At 38.4% G+C, this 16,519-nt stretch overlaps 1 protein-coding gene across 2 annotated transcripts in view; it reads left to right on the top strand.

Moving 5' to 3' along the window:
* LOC137593600 (multiple epidermal growth factor-like domains protein 11) overlaps positions 1 to 16,519 on the top strand; it is a 118,736-nt gene that overhangs the window by 85,776 nt on the left and 16,441 nt on the right. For both annotated transcript variants that reach the window (XM_068312481.1, XM_068312472.1), the window contains exons 11-15: positions 2,994 to 3,114; positions 5,915 to 6,078; positions 7,292 to 7,394; positions 12,593 to 12,739; positions 13,563 to 13,697. In XM_068312481.1, coding sequence (XP_068168582.1) covers positions 2,994 to 3,114; positions 5,915 to 6,078; positions 7,292 to 7,394; positions 12,593 to 12,739; positions 13,563 to 13,697 — 670 coding nt within the window. The remainder of the gene's footprint in view (positions 1 to 2,993; positions 3,115 to 5,914; positions 6,079 to 7,291; positions 7,395 to 12,592; positions 12,740 to 13,562; positions 13,698 to 16,519) is intronic.

The following is a 16,519-nucleotide window of genomic DNA, read 5'->3' as shown; positions in this document are numbered from 1 at the left end:
TTCTGAGTGTTGTTAATTCCAGCCAACACAATGTGTGCTGGATGTGAAGCTGCAGGTGCAGGGTGTGCTCTATAACATGCAGAGGTTAATTTATCAGGTGCTGTTGACTGTGCAGCTTTCGCCGTAGAGTTATGTGGTTTGAAATGAAAAGCTACTGCAGGTGCAAACTAGTGATGTGGGTCAACCTAATGGAAAGAGTGTGTAAAAGCCAGAGGTGTTGTGTGTGTAAGCAGTAATAACAGATGAAGTGAGAGTGAATTCAACACTATATCACCCTGTGTTATATTTAATGTATTGGGGTAGAAAACCAACATTACTCTTGCAAAACTATCGGACTAATAATGAAACTGATGGGATTCCAGATTGAACAGATGGTTTGTAATAGATATATCATGAGGGTCAGACTCTCTGGGACATAATGGGGAACTGAGTTACTATGGAGGTTTCAGTGGTCCTTGGTAGTCAGTCAGTTGGTTGGTTGGTTGGTTGGTTGGTTGGTTGGTTGGTTGGTTGGTTGGGACACTGCTGTCAATACTCCACTCCACAGACTCACAATATGAACTCCTTTGAGCTTTCAAAAATGTCTGTTGAGATAAAGTCACAGTCTAGTGTTTTTTGACCCTGGGCCTGACCTTTCAGGTATGTATTTAGACTGCAGTGGCAGAGCAGTGAGAGGAGGTGAGAAACCCGGATGACAGGATTGTGATAATTGGACTGAGAACATCTTCACCAGCTGAAAGCAGGATGTGTCCTGTGGATGAATGTCTGTTTGGTTTATCGCAGACAAATTCAGATAGATGTTGCTCTCTGAGTCATATTGATTTAAACTGAATTTATGCTGCGATTGTGACTTGCGGTTTGGTGCGCTGTGTGTGTCAGTGTGTAGACAAGAAACCGACTTTAAACAGAATTTATAAGTTGTCTTGTTATCTCTTTGAATAGATCGATAGATTCCTGTAAACATGGGGAACTGTAGACCAGAAGATCTGTCATACCATGAGGAACTATTGTGTTGCTTTCAATGAAAAGGAAATAATTTCACAAGGTTTCCTTCTGCATTTATTCATTTGTTTATTTATTTATTTATCCAGAAAGAAACTAATCCACAAACCACTGAAGTTCCACACTTCCTCTTTGAATTAAAGATCGACTGATAAACATCAGGATAAATTGATTCATATCTATTTGTTATTCTAGAGATCACTTCATGCAACTCTTACAACCCCTGGGAATTTCTCATGATATCCCTTATTGCACCCATACACGTTATTTATTAACAAGTTTCTTTTAAAAAGTCCTTAATTCACCAACTTTTTAATAAGGCTCTTCTCCTGTCTTTGCACATTTGGCTGGCTTTGTGAATATTAGATTAACGATGCTTTAAAGGCAGCAGGTTGGAAGCAGCGACTTTAATTAGTACAGTTTATAATATGTTGAAGGTCCTGATCAATGCCACAGTGTGGAGGTTCAGGTTGTGTGGAGCTTACTTACACAGCATGCTAACAGCACACAATAAGGTTACACATCCGGCTAATGCCAAGCTGTCCCTCTAGCAGGTGTGTCAATATGTCTTCTATTGATCTGAGAAGCGTAGACATCATGCTTCTCTCCTGGAACTCCATCGGTGGTGATCACCTCTCTCCTTCACCTGTATCCTCCGCATCTCTGTCAAAATTTAATTCTACTAATAGATGGAGACCTGAGAAGCCTGAAGAAAAGCTTTCTCTGAGGATGAGCGGCTGGAACCATTTTATTCATAAAGTTATGAATAAAGTGTTCTTATCAAAGAAAACAAATACAACAATATTTTCACATAACACAGCTAGTAGACCGACAGGTGTCACACACAAATCTATTATGAACTCGTGTTACTGTGGATTTTTTTGACAAACTTGTAGATCACATGCATTATGAATATGAATAATTTGGTTCTTTAACTTAACAACCTTTTTTTTTTCATTTAACCTTACCAGACAAGCATCAATACTGGATTTTTTTTTTATCCTAATAATGATGATTTCTTTTTGTGATATTTCCTTATTTGAAAAATAATAATCATTTAGTAATATAAAAGTAATCCTTATATTTAATGTAAAAGTAATCCTTATATTTAAAAACACATTTACACATTTTTGTACATACTGTACTTTATACATTTAACAGCAAGTCCAAACACTCTCTCTTTGGCTTTCATATTTATGCATAAAAAAACCAATTCTTTTTGTTTAAATTTTAAAAAAAATCTGCTAATGATAAAATAATTTAGGAAATAGTGGAAAATAAATATCTGTCAATCTGACAAAAGAAAATTTTCAACACATGTATAAAAATGGTATTTGTGTGTGACTGTGTGTGTGTGTGTGCGTGCGTGCGTGCGTGCGTGCGTGCGTGTGCGTGCGTGCGTGTGTGTGTGTGTTTAGTACACTCTGAATGTGTTGTTTTTCAGATGACAGATCCAGCATGGCTCAATGGTGAATGATGTAGTTTCAGAATTACATTCAATCATATTTGTGATTTCTGTTCTGCAGTTTCTTCTTATTTTTCAGACTATACACACCGACACATCTGCGATGTGAAGCTAATGTCAGCTGATATTCAATCAAGTTGATATAACTGTCAAAATACTTCATGCCTGCTAATACTCTGTCAGTAGTTATACTGACTATTCAGTACTACAGCTACATTTCTTTAAAAAAAACCCTCCGCTTCCATTTTAAACAGTACTTCCAGTTCATTTCTCTTGTGATAATTTTTTTCTTTGTTTCATCCACTGTCAGTCGATGTCATCAGAATGTTCAATTGTGTTTTTCCTCTCAGTCAGTTACTTAACCTTCTGGGAATTTAAGTGCTACTACTGCATTTTAGTTATATTATATCAAACTATCAAAGTTAAATAAACCATAAACCATAGTAAACCATAATTTAAAAAAAAAAACTTTATTCACGAATGCGCTGTAGTGTGTGACGTCTGTCTGACCATCTTTTGTCTCCAGGGTGACGACTGCTCTATTAGCTGCCCAGTAGGCCTCTATGGGACCAACTGCACGTCCTCGTGTTCCTGCCACAATGACATCTCCTGCTCACACATTGATGGCTCCTGTACATGCAGAGAAGGTTTGTCATACTTCTTGTCCTTCATATAGTTTTATATTCATGATGTACGTAATGCTGAAGTTTCTGTTTTCACATTAATTTATATCTCGGCCAAGATGAAGCTACACATAAAGTACCATACAGTATGGAGGCGCCAAACTTTACACATCCACAAACAAGTTGGGTCATAAGACATTGCATGCTGTCCTTGGTGTTTTCTTGGAAACTTTAAAGTCTATGCTTTTAGGGACAGTGGTGGCTAGAAATGTAAAACACAGCAAGAAGGTTGTGGGTTTGGACCCCGACTTGGGCCCTTTTCTTACTTGCACTGTGAATGTGAGTATAAATGGATGTTTCTACCTCTTTGTGATAAACTGGTAACCTGTACACTGTGTCAGACCTTCACCTAATGTCAGCTGGGACACCCCAACCAAGGACAAACAGTTCCAAAAAAATAGTTTGATTTATTTAACACAGGCATGGACGTCATTGAACAGTGTAAATGATCTGGAATAAGAGACAGAGACTGACATGACTTTCTCCATGACTAGACCAGCATGTCATTACTATGACTCCATTACTAATTTAATCCAGTACAGGTGTCTCATCATCCTCAGGATGGCTATAGCAGGAGCCTGCAGTCAGATCTACAGGAGACGATGGCCATCTGTCTGTGTGAACTACAACTACATTATTTCACTTCTTGGTTACAACAGGCACTGATTTATAAATAGCTTCAAAGATTTAAAATCCCATCAGTTTCATTCTATGATGAGTAGAATGTGTGTATCCGCAGTTAGCTTCAGATAAAGTCACATAGTTTCAGAGCTGATAATATATTTAATGATAATGTATTATGTATTTCCTGTAGAGATTAAAAGAACCCAGAAAACACAAAGACGAAGCAGGAGATAGCTCTGCCTCGCTCATCCCATCCATTTTGACTTGATATCACTGGACTGCTTGCGATGAGACAAGCTGATGGTCTCACAGCAGTGTGTCTCCCTCGCTCTTGTAAAAATCCACATAGCTCACCCAGAGGTCCATCTCTCAACTTGTAATAGTAATCCAACCAAGATCAACTGAACAAGGTGATTTTTATTCCAACAGAATTAAAATATCACTGTTGCAGATGAGTTGACATGCTGGCCTACACACTGCAAAAACTAGATATGACGACAGGAGGCTAGTAAGATGATTAATATACCAGTACTTCCTGTGAAAAAATATGCAAATAGTAATAAGATATATTTGAATTGAAAACATTTTCTTGAAGAGACCAGACTTCCTGTGTTAGTCAGAGGAGGGTTATCATTACTTTTTTTTTTTCTGAAAGTAAAAATGCCTGCCAAAATAGCTTTGGCCTAGCTATATTTGAAATCCATGCACCACGCCTGCCATGAATGACAGTTTAAACATGTCAATAATTTTTTTTTTAAAAAACCTTAAAAATGACGTAATAATAAGTTTGAAGATTAGTGCTTCTAAATAAAGCTTTAAAATATATTACATAACTACGTTAAGAAATCATATTTCTACAGACTATTTTATCTACATGTATTTAAAACATTTAAAGTAAAATAGCTCCTGTGTTTCCTGAATATGCTTAAAGTTTATTTTATGGTCAGATTTATTCAATTTAATTTTGTATTTTAGTAATGTTCCTAATCATCCAAAGTGCCTACCTTAAAAATCTCTAGAACTTTTTCTTGTTTCTTATTTTACTCTCCATTTCACTTCTTAATATCTCTCAATATCAGCATCTTTAAATATGAATGAACCTTGTGGGGTACATGGATAATTAAAGTACAGAGACATCAGAACAAGTGGCCAGGGGCCGGAGATCTTTAGGTAGAACAAGTCGGTGTCTTTCTTCACCTTTTATAACTGTATTTGCTTCTTCTTTCAGAGCATTTGAGGTGAAAAATGGAAGGGGAATTCAAAGGAATATTAAACCTGCTTTTTTTATCATGTGACTATCATCATTATGCAAGATGCTTGTAAGCTGTACAGTTCAAAATATGCGGAGGCAAACTCAGTGGTCTTCCTAAGAAATTAATTTTGACCAATATTTGACAATATCCTGAAGAATAAAATAAAATAAAATCAGGACACTCATACCAATATAATTTTTAATTTAAAAAATAGCTTTCCATCACAGAATAAAAGCCAATAACAGCACGTAAGATTTTTCAAAAAAGGATCCAGAGCTGACAAGTTCAAATGAGATGAGTGCATCCTCCCCATTTTAAGTCAGATAGTAGACAGTAGGCTGATGCCCGGGCTCTCATTTTTAAATATGTTCTTCATCTTATACTCACATGTTCCAGTCATGTGTTTGTGTTCAGTCCATATAAGATGCTGTGTACTGTGCACACACACAGAAAAAACACTGAAGATGCTTGCTCTATTAATCCCATTTGTAAAACAAGAACCTGTGACCTGATCTAAAATCAACTTCAACTGAAAGAACAGGTAGTGAGTTTTTCCTCGTATGATGACTGGACAAATTAGGATTTAGTAAGAAACAGACGATTCAAAAAGTATAAATTTGTGGAAGACAGGATTATTGTCATGATGGAGGAGACTGAGGTCAGGAATCATCCAGTGAACTTTGGATTACGTATATCCTTTCAGAAAAAATAGATGTGGGATTTCCAGGAACAGAGACCTGCTGTTTTCAGAAATTGTTCCTGTTTTACTGTATTTAAAACATGGTTTGCAGTACTGGATTAGGTGATATCGCTTTTGGAGACGATTCTAGTACTGTTGAAATATACTGGCCTTGTGCTGATGGTCTTTGGACTTTGTGTCTGTCCAGGTTGGCAGGGTGTTGACTGCTCCATCCCTTGCTCCAGTGGTACTTGGGGATTAAGCTGCAATGAAACCTGTCAGTGTGTTAATGGGGCAGCCTGCGACCCCGTGAATGGAACCTGCACCTGCTCCCCTGGCTGGAGGGACGAATACTGTGAACTACCGTGTCATGTGAGTGTTCATCATAGGTTTTACTCACCTAGTGCCGTTATTCACGTGATGCCTGACCTGGCACTGTAAAAGACGCTTGTCTTTGTCCTATAGGACGCTTGTCCTATAGCAACCTTTCACATTTTTCATCAACTTTTATTTCTGATCCTCCAGTACAGGAATATTTGTTTTTATTTATATGTGTGGACAAGTGTCCACAGACAAATATTTTTAGTGCAACCAATAGTTAGTCTTCTTATTTATTCCAGAAAGTGTCTACCGGTTCTGGAGACAATAGCACCAGACCAGATAAGGCATTACATATCATAGATATTGAGGCTACAGGGTCAGTGGTAGGGCTATAGTTAAGATACCAGACTAAAAAAGGCAAGCAATCTCTTATATAATTATTTGGAATGTTAATGCACTGGCGAGCAAGATGGATGGCTTGTCAGTGCTCGCCAAGCAGTGGATATACCGAGTGAGTAGTTTGCTGCTGAGACATGGCATGATCTGTCAACAGAAATTCCAAAGTATGTGGCGAAAGCAGAGGTGGGGGTCTCATTGTGTACAAAACAATCAATCGTATAATTATCTAAATACGTGAAGATTATCCTGTATCGCCAGTGTTAAAATTTGCTAGCTGTTAGCCTTTCTCCCTACTGTCTGCTCAGGGTGTACAGTGACGTTATCACCATCTGTGTCTGCATCCCTCCAAGAACTGAAGCAGCAATTGGTTTTGAATTGAAACACCCAATCACAGCGCAGATTCAACATCCAGACGCTTCTTTGGTCATCTGTGTGCATATTAACCAGTTCACACAGGACTCTACCTTTTCTTTCTTTTAGCAGTTTGTGGATTTTCCAGAAAGAAACATCAGAAAAATAGGCCTCATGTGAGGGATGCATGCTGAGCCACAGTCTGGTTTAACTATAACCAATGCATCCAGTCACCTAGTAACTCATTATCTAAACTCTTTTTGAATGTGGTCACCCCTGCTTCAGCTGCGAATGCAGTTCTTAATATGAAGAAACTGCTTTCAGTAACAGAGATAGGACAATCAAGTCAGCACATTGGGACCTGAAGCAGTGTCCAAGGGGAGTAAAGGAATGCTTCATGAGGAAGGTTACATTTGTTCAGGTTGTGGTAGATCTATTAAAACTAATTTAATAATTTAAAGTAATTATAATTATATTCCTTTATTTTTGTGTGGTCCACTCTCACTATTTTTAGGAGGGATCATATGGGTTGGACTGCAGAGAGAGATGTGACTGTATGAATGCCAACGGCTGTGACCCAGTGACCGGCTTCTGCCATTGTCTTGCAGGGTGGACAGGTGAGTCAGTACTTTCAGGGTTATCTTTATTTTTGCTGATGAACCATAACAGTCAATGTTATGACATCCAAGTCCAATGCAGGAATGATGGCCCAATAGTTTTACATTTATTTAGCAAACACAAATGACCTCCAAGTATTGAGTAAAGAATTGCTTCTTTGAAGCTTAGAAATCAATTGAACATGTCATACTTTCTATATTCAATATTTTATTCTATAAAATGATATCAACCACTGCCCTAAAGAAAACTGGACACTCTCATTCATTCACCGATCTGCTTTGATACTAAGGCACCTGACCACCCTCACCACTGTGACCTCTATAAACTGGTGGGCTGACCCCCCTCTGTACCCAGCCGCTCCATCAGTGGTTTCATTTTGTCTATAAATCAATTGTGGGAAAGACACCACGCAAAACAACTTTCATACTAGGTCAAGTGAATACATCAAGCTGATTATCAGTAAGGCCTCTTCTATTTTTGGCCACAATTCCTTTTGCTCTGTAGAAGTCGAACAATTTCCAAAACAACCTGAAGCTGCAGTGATTGATGTCCCTAACCCCCTTAAACAGATTACAGTACTGTTGCTGTTACTCTTGCTTGAAATAAAATTATATATAAAATATCAAAATACGGTTAAATAACAGGCACTATATCAAAAAAAAAGATAATTTGCAGTTGTAGTACCTTTAGAGTACTTTTTAAATTATCAGGGGATTGAAAAAAAACTTCTTCTGCCACTTAATTGCTGTTGCGTGACCTTAGGAAAAACACAAGGGGTCTACCCTTGAATAAAGAAGTTGTTTTCATAATGCTGATGTAGATTCCACTTTAGTGTGGAGTTTGGAGGACAGACTTTCACAAACCTCATCCAACCCCTGAATGGAGGGCAGGAGAGGGGCGGTACTGCTGGCTACACCATGACAGGAACTGAGGCAACAAATCAATACAACAGAATAAAAATTCAAACGTGTAATTCCAGAGCTGATGGAGGTGCAAGCATGGATGAGTTTGACAGCCCAGCTCTGTTCAATAATTCAGCTTCACAAGAGTTCCCCGTGGATAAAGTACCTTTCAAGTGAGACTTGGCATCACTCTCAGACTCTTGTGTGAAACTTTATTTTGAAACTAAATCAACAGTCTCAGCACCTCTTTTTCTGAGGCTTTTTTAACTTTAATTTTTGTTGTGTTGCTCTGCTTATTCACTTTTCAGCAGTCAGTAGAGTTGTGATTTTCAGTAATTGATATGAGAGCTTATGAGCATGGAGTCATTTAACATTCAAAGAAACTTCAATATATTGGTGAAAGTCAGAAGTAATTACATCGCTAGAAATTTGACAAACATGAGATATGGATGATATGAATGATAATTATTGTGGTGTTATAGTAAAAATATAGCCAGATAAAGATGTGTCATCAGAACATTTTTATCATCCACCAGCCCGGTCTGACACAGGACACTAAATCTCAGAATGAATGTTTGTATTATAATGGTTAAAATATGCTGAAAGCTTGATGGCTGCTCTGTGTCCATCCTCTTTGGTCACATTTCAGTAATTTATTTTTGTCCCAGTGTAAGAGGACAGAAAGGACACAGTTAAAATGCTGTAGAGAACAATTATGAACAATACAAAACATACGGTAGTTCTCAGGCATGCAAACATCAGTCTTAGTCACATGACCCTTACTGTCATCCATTTTATTGTAGATGAGACCATAGCAATCACCTCATCTACGGTTGTTTATTCACCTTGCGGGGTCACTGGTCTGCTGGAGCCGGCTACGGGTGGGGTACATCGCGGATAAGATGCCAGCTCATCACCTGGCAAACAACCACTCACGCTCGCACTCACACTTACGGGAAAATTTGGTATGACCAATTCACCTAACCTGCAACAGCACTATCCACTATTCCTCGCTTCAGCATCTCTTCCACTTGTCCTTCAGGGTCTGTCTTGCACAAAAAGTACTGAAACAACCTGCCAGTAAACCCGAGTCAGTCAAGGTGAAAGATGGCGTACTGCACACATCCACCACGTTTCACATGTGCCCCAAATGTAAAGAGTTTTTCCACTGGTCACACTAAAATCTTTCACAAAGTTTCATCAAAAACTAGACAGGTGCTCAGGCCATGGAAGTAAGAAGTAAGAAAAATAAAATATCACTGTTCCTGAGTTTCCACTGCACATATCTTTGTTTCATAAGAAGAAATAAGACTAAGATAAAAACAAAAAAAAAAGTAACTAACATTTTAAACCAGATATTTTAATTCATGTTTCCTGATCTAGGATTTTAAATATTACTAAATACCATGTGTAATACAGAAAAAAGATGCAAAAGAAAACAACATGCCCAACAAAACAGGAAATACAGGTGCACCACAAATGATCAAATTTCAGCAAATAGAAATGCAATTTCACTGCTGTTAAATGAAGAAAGACAATTAAAAAATATTCTTCTGTGGTGTTTTTCCACTATCAACAATTTGTTTCTGTGCCTTTATTAGGGTGAAAGCGTCCTTCCTCCTCTGTAATGATTTATTTTGTGTGTTGCCATCTTTATAACACCACAGTACATATCCAGAGAGAATTAGTATGTATGAACCTGTGATATGTTATATGTTTATGGAAGATGTATAGAGCAGAACTGAATCAGAAGCATTTTTATTTATTGGTGTCAGATCTCATTATCAGACTTCCCCTCAATGCTGTTGCATCTAGGGAAATGAGGACCAGATTTTGTCTTTATACCACATTCTGTCAGAATGTACTGTAGCGCTACAAGGTTTAAATCAGCCTTCTGCTTCATTTCCTGTCCCCACCCACTCGTCCTCCATCTCTCCCTTTGTTTTTGGCTAATGAATAGTTTTCACCCACTTTGTGGCTCATAGGTAGTTTATTAATTGACTTGTAATGGCTGCCTGTTCCCTACTCTCATATTCTCTCATATGCTAATTCAAAGGAAGTTTCTAATGAGCTGCAGATATGTCAGGATGCAGAAGGGAGCAGGGAGACACTCTATGTGCACAAAAACCAATTCTGAATTGTCTGCTGTCCTGTTTCTGTATTTAAATAGGATGATAAGCATGTTTGTGTGCAGCTGTGTGTGACGAAGAATTAATGTAACGTAAGTCTCTGGTGTGTTGGAGACTCCAGAATGTCTCCTGGGAGGAAAAACAGTTCTGATCTGCAAGCAGCAAGACGGCTTTAAGTACACAGACTGCTGCCTCTTAGGACATACATGCAAGGCTGATGAAAGACGGAGACACGTCAAAACATGATAGAGCAAAAAGTCAGATTTTGGAGAATTTTTAAATATTTGTTCATACAACCTGATAGTTTATTAGGTAAGGCAAGCTCAAAGTTCTTTTAATCTTAATGTCGGAGATCATTTTGTATTTATATTCCAAAAGACCAGTCATGTTTGATTTTATGATGCTGGGATGTAAGTGTAATTTTGTACATGTTTTTTTTTAGGTGTAAATTCCCTCAGTACATATCTGGGTTACAAATCTGTAATTATCTCAGACAAGTAGGTTATGTTCATGCAGGTGCTGGTTTTTTTTATCTGTTTGTAGGATTACTCCAGAAGTTATGAATGGATTTAGATTTTTTCTTTTATTTTTGGAGTGGTAGGCTACAGCCCAAGGAACAATGAATGTTTCTAATGATCTGGCTCATTGTCTTTTTTTTAAAAATCTATTTGTTATGATTTGTTCTTTAGCATTTTACGATAGGAGCGGTTACAAGAATTTGCTTCTAACATCATGGATGACTGCAGTGCTTAACACACCATAAGATCTAACACACATCAAACTCTCATCTGGATGCAATATTCTGGATCTGGTGACTCAGAATGTTTAAATTGTTAGAATCATGGAAAATTCAGTCCTTTCACTTTTGTACAGAAAATATTACAAAAATATATTTTGGAATAAAAGCTGCAGTGGATTTAATATTATTTGTATCATCATTATTATTATAATTCATGAAAAAGGGACATGAACATTCTCATTTTTGAGCAATGCTACAATAAAAGACACATGTACAAGATTTAATACAAAACATTATGAAGTTTTTTTTATTTCATTGTATTTAAACTGAATTATACTGTGAATATTCATGAACCACAAACCTCACCGGACGTCATTGAAGATAAGAGTCATTCATGTGGATTTGGTGGATTTGTTGCATAGATATAAACATAAAGAATGCATTCACCATTATGGTAATTGATTTTTTTTTGAAAACTCTTAAACTGTTAATAATAAGCAGAGGATTCCTTAAGCTACAGGGTCAAGCAATCAAGTTGCATTATTTAATTTGGCCTATAACAGCCGTTGATATAATGTCATTATGGTGACATGTATCATTGTCCTGGGAGAAATAATTCAACAATGTATAATGTCCTCTCAGTGATACAAAATCAAATGTACATGTTGTACACACCAAAGAGCATCCATTTTTATTCCAGAGGTTCAAATACTTGCAGAAAAAAAAAAGACTCTTATTTCGAAGAACTTCCTAGTCTTCATGTTTTACTGACAAGATGTGTGTTGTTGTGTTCATCCTTCAGCTTCTACTTTCTGGTGTCTTGTCTTGAGCTTCCAACTCCAAGCTCATACTGAAGATATTATTATTATTATTATTATTATTATTATTAATATTAATATTATTATTCACATTTAGTATAGTATATGGAGCTGTGTATTTGGGAATGAGTTGAAATAAATTACTTATCATTTGTGGTATTGAAAGTGCATGTTACTGACTTAGTGTTATTAGATTTTATGCAAACGTGACATTATGACACAGGAGTATGATATTTTAGACTGTGTTTAGATGTGTATGTGTGGTGTGATGATGTTTTTTAGTAGCTACATCACTGTTGTTTTGTGATTTAAGAAAAATCTGATGATTGCCATGAGCTTTATTTATGTAATAGGAAGATAAGTAAATGCTCCCGCATCTTTCACGTCCCTCCTTTCTTGACAGCCCTCCCCTGCTGTGTCAGTGCTTAAAAAGCCTTTTGCTCATTTTTCTTCACCCACTCTTTTTTTGCATCATCCTCTCTTGATATGTTTGAGTGACACATCTGAAACTGTATGATCAGCATCGGGTAGGTAGTTGGATTAGAAAGAGGCCCTTGCGTTAATACACTGTACACTGAAAATAGGCGTCTTTGCATATGTTTTTTGCAGGTGTCCATTGCGACAGTGTCTGTGAGGAAGGGCGCTGGGGACCCAACTGCTCCTACAGTTGCACCTGTGAGAACAGTGGCTCCTGCTCCCCAGAGGATGGAACTTGTATGTGTGCTCCTGGCTACCGTGGCACCAACTGCAGAAGAAGTAAAGAAATGCACAGACGCATTCCAGTCAATCTTGCAAATATGTGGCTTACTACTGGAAGTAAAATTATTTAAGCCCCACAGTACATCAAGTATATTTAAAAAATAATTTTTTTATCAGTTGTTTGAGGTTGGATAATTTTACTTCCAGCTGTATTCCATATCTCCATTTTATTTCGATCATCAAATTTCCTAATCAGTTTGGTAGATATAGGAGCGATGTTTGTTGACGTGTGTAAATGCAAACCACCAAGGAGTGTGTTCAGGTTATAAAGAGGTGTGATTTAAAATTGTATTGATGGAGAGAACTGTAAATCTGAAATAATGTCTGAGGCTACTTGTTGAAATGTATCTGTAACACACACCAGCTTTACCCTGCCTCTCCCTGCATTAGGGTGATAGATTTAAGGGCTTTTGGTTCACAGTTTAGGCAATTATCTTAATTAGGACAATCCTGCAGCGGGAGGGAAGCAGCAGACCAGCCTGCATCAGCTTGTCTTGCCACTTAGAGTAACATCAATTAAAGCGAATTAAAGGCCTGAGAAAGACATACGAGAAGGTTTGTGCAGGAGGGAAGACAAAGTAGACATAATGCAACCAACAGGTTGACCCTGGAGGGAGACAGTCTGTAGGGAAGAACAGTCATGAATACACTTAGTGTGGACACAAATAGTGCATTTGTCTTTCATATGTGTGCTGTTTTAAAATGCAGCTCGAATCAAAACGGCGTGGTAACCCAAAATCAATACAATAATCAGAAAGTTTCCCTTTGTCCTTGAATTCTACAGGCATCCTTCTAACGATGACGTTCATGTTCTTTGCAGCGTGCTCGCAGGGCTTCTACGGCCATCGTTGCAGCCAATCTTGTCCTCAGTGCATTCACAGTGATGGGCCATGTCACCACGTCACCGGCCATTGTGAATGCCTGTCTGGCTTCTTTGGCTCTCTCTGTAATCAAGGTCAGTTTACCTCATTAACTAGTTCCTTCCTGCATTTGTCTGCCATACAGTTTGTATCTACAACATTTATTGCCACCAGATGATGCACCAGAGCACGTTAGACCAGACAAAACTCATGTTCATTCAGTAAAGTAGGAAGGGATGTGAATAAAGGTTCATCACCACATGGTACAATTTGGCTAATGTCCGCATTGAAAAAGGCACACATATCTCAAAAACAACTATTAAATTATAAAGTACCGATAAGTTATTTTACCATAGTTTTCTGAATTGCTTTGCTATGAATAGATTAAGTTCGTTATGGGGTCACTGTGTGGAAAACAGATTGATAACAGAAGGGAAAACAGTAGAAGGACATGTAGTCAGAACAAATCCTTCAAATTTTGCTTTGGATCCATATTTAGGAAAAGATGAGGAATTAATTTCTACTTTTATGACCATTTTTGTCACTTATGCTTTAACTTCTTGAAAGATTACCATGAAACTTAGAGGTATGGCAGGCATAGTTATAAATTCTGAATCCAATCCAGATGAAGGGGTGCATCCATGATTTTTCTTTTGCATTTTGAGTACCATGGGGACAGCCATTTAAATAAAAAACTACAGACAGATTTACATGGAACTTGAATCAAGGATAGATATCAGGGATAGAAGGATGTGACTGAGTCTGAAATTCATCTATTCAGTAGAAGCAGAAATGCTGACTTGTCTGGAGCAGCTGTTCTCTTTAAGCCAGGGGTGTCCCAGACCTGCGTTTTTGCCTCCATGACCACTCGTGCCACGTTATGCCTGGCCTGTCTGTACCTGTCTGCTTCCTCTGGAGTCTCACAATTCAACAAGACTCCTTTTTCAGCTTGACAGCATCCCGATCATTGACCTTCGGCCTAGGGTCAATGATGTGCACCTATGGACATCCCTGTGCTCAAACGGGATGTTTTTTGTGAACAAACTGTGACTAGCACAGAAGTCCAATAACAGAACACCACTTGTGTCCAAACCGGGGAGGCAGTCCATCACAATTACCCATTTCCAGGTCTCACTGTCATTGCCCACGTGAGCATTGAAGTCCCCATGAAGAACAATGGAGCACTATTCAGTACCCCTCCCAGGAACTCCACAAAGACTGGTATTCCGCACTGGCAGTCAGCCCATAGGCTGAAATAACAGTTATGTACCTGTCCCTGACCCGAAGGGCAGGAATGCGACCCTCTCATTCCCCGGGGTAAACTCCAGCATATGGCGGCTGATCTGTGGGGCTTTTAGTAAACTCACACCAGCCCGCCACCTCTCACCCTGGGAAACACCAGAAAAGTGAAGAGTCCAGCCCCTCTCATGGGGTTTTGTTCCAGAGCCCAAGCTGTGGGTGAAGATGAGTTTGACTAGTCGGTAACTCTAAACCTCCCTCATAAGGTCTGGTTGCTTCCCGGGACCGGTGGGCAGAGGCATGGCTACCAGGCGCTCACATACGAGTCCCAACCCCACGCCTGGCTCCTGGGAGGGACCTGGTTGCACCATACCGGGCAAAGTCACGGTCCTTGACTTGTTGCTTCATAGCGGATTTTGAACTGCTCGTAGTCTGTCGCATTACCTAGGACCTGTTTACCATGGAAGACCCTATCAGGAGCAAAAAGCCCCCGACAACATAGATCCTAGGGTCATTTGGGTAGCCAAACTCCCCCACCACATTAAGGTGACAGTTCAAGTGGGAGGTATCCAAACCTTTCTGTTTTACCTTGAATCTCTTATTCACCCTTAGATTTAAAGCCTCACATACAATCAAAGCTCTTGTATGTCTGTAGTTTATTAAAATATTCAGGTAATGAATAAAATTTTAAACCTTGAGCTCATTTCTGCTTCCTTTTTTACAGCTTCTCTCCTCCTTTTCATTCATCTGAATGCCGTTTTTGTCAGCTCCTGTTGCACATCATTATTTCAGTATAGTTTAGCTCCTCTGCAGGTTAAACAGGTGTTAATCCTCCTCTGAAGGCAGCCGGTCCAAGTCAAATTTTAATAGTGACAGTGGAAGAGTGAGCTGTGAAATATTCATCATCATTAAACATGAAGACGGCCTTAGCAATGCCCTATCCCACATTAGCCATTCTGCTGGCTGCTGCATCTTTAGCAGACCCGTAGATAGTTGGACAAGTCTCAATAAAGCAGATGTTCAGCATGGAGGCTTTTAACCACCTGCAGAGCTTCAACACTGCTACCCCCATGTTTGATAGCTTTTTCTAGCCTCTAGAATCTAGGGGCTAACAATGCTATTGACTGGTGAAGTCTTAATGGGTCTTGTTTTGTCTCAGAAGAATAAAACTGTTTGAAACAGTTCAATGACATGTAGAAACTGTCTACTCTAGAGCCTACAAAGCAGAGATGCCTCAAGAGGACCAATGCTCTGTCATAATTACCTTTCATTATATGTAAATCCCAACCAATCAACAGACAAAACAAACAAACAAAAAACATAATGTAAAAGCTGAGAACATACAGTATATCCACATACTCATCGTGAAATAATCCAAATGAATCAGGAGCTGAATAAATACAGAAAATAATTAAAGAAGAAAATTCAATTAAAGTCAGCCTGAAAATTATTGATATTCAGGAATAGATGCACACGTCAACTGTTTCTGGTTAATGAGACAGAAGAAACAAAAAATGTACTCAAGGGATGTAAAAACACACCATTATGTTTAAAGGCAAAATAACAGCTGGTCCAATTTTAATTATTGACTTCATTCATTCAGTGTTCAACAAAAGTAAACAACAAAACCTTCAATCCACAGAAGCAAGATATGGAAAATTGTTGCCCTGTTAGAACT

Source organism: Antennarius striatus, chromosome 1, assembly GCF_040054535.1.
Source record: "Antennarius striatus isolate MH-2024 chromosome 1, ASM4005453v1, whole genome shotgun sequence".
Taxonomy (NCBI): Eukaryota; Metazoa; Chordata; class Actinopteri; order Lophiiformes; family Antennariidae; genus Antennarius; species Antennarius striatus.
Note: the sequence above shows the minus strand (reverse complement) of the source record. Positions and strands in the feature narration are given on the sequence as shown.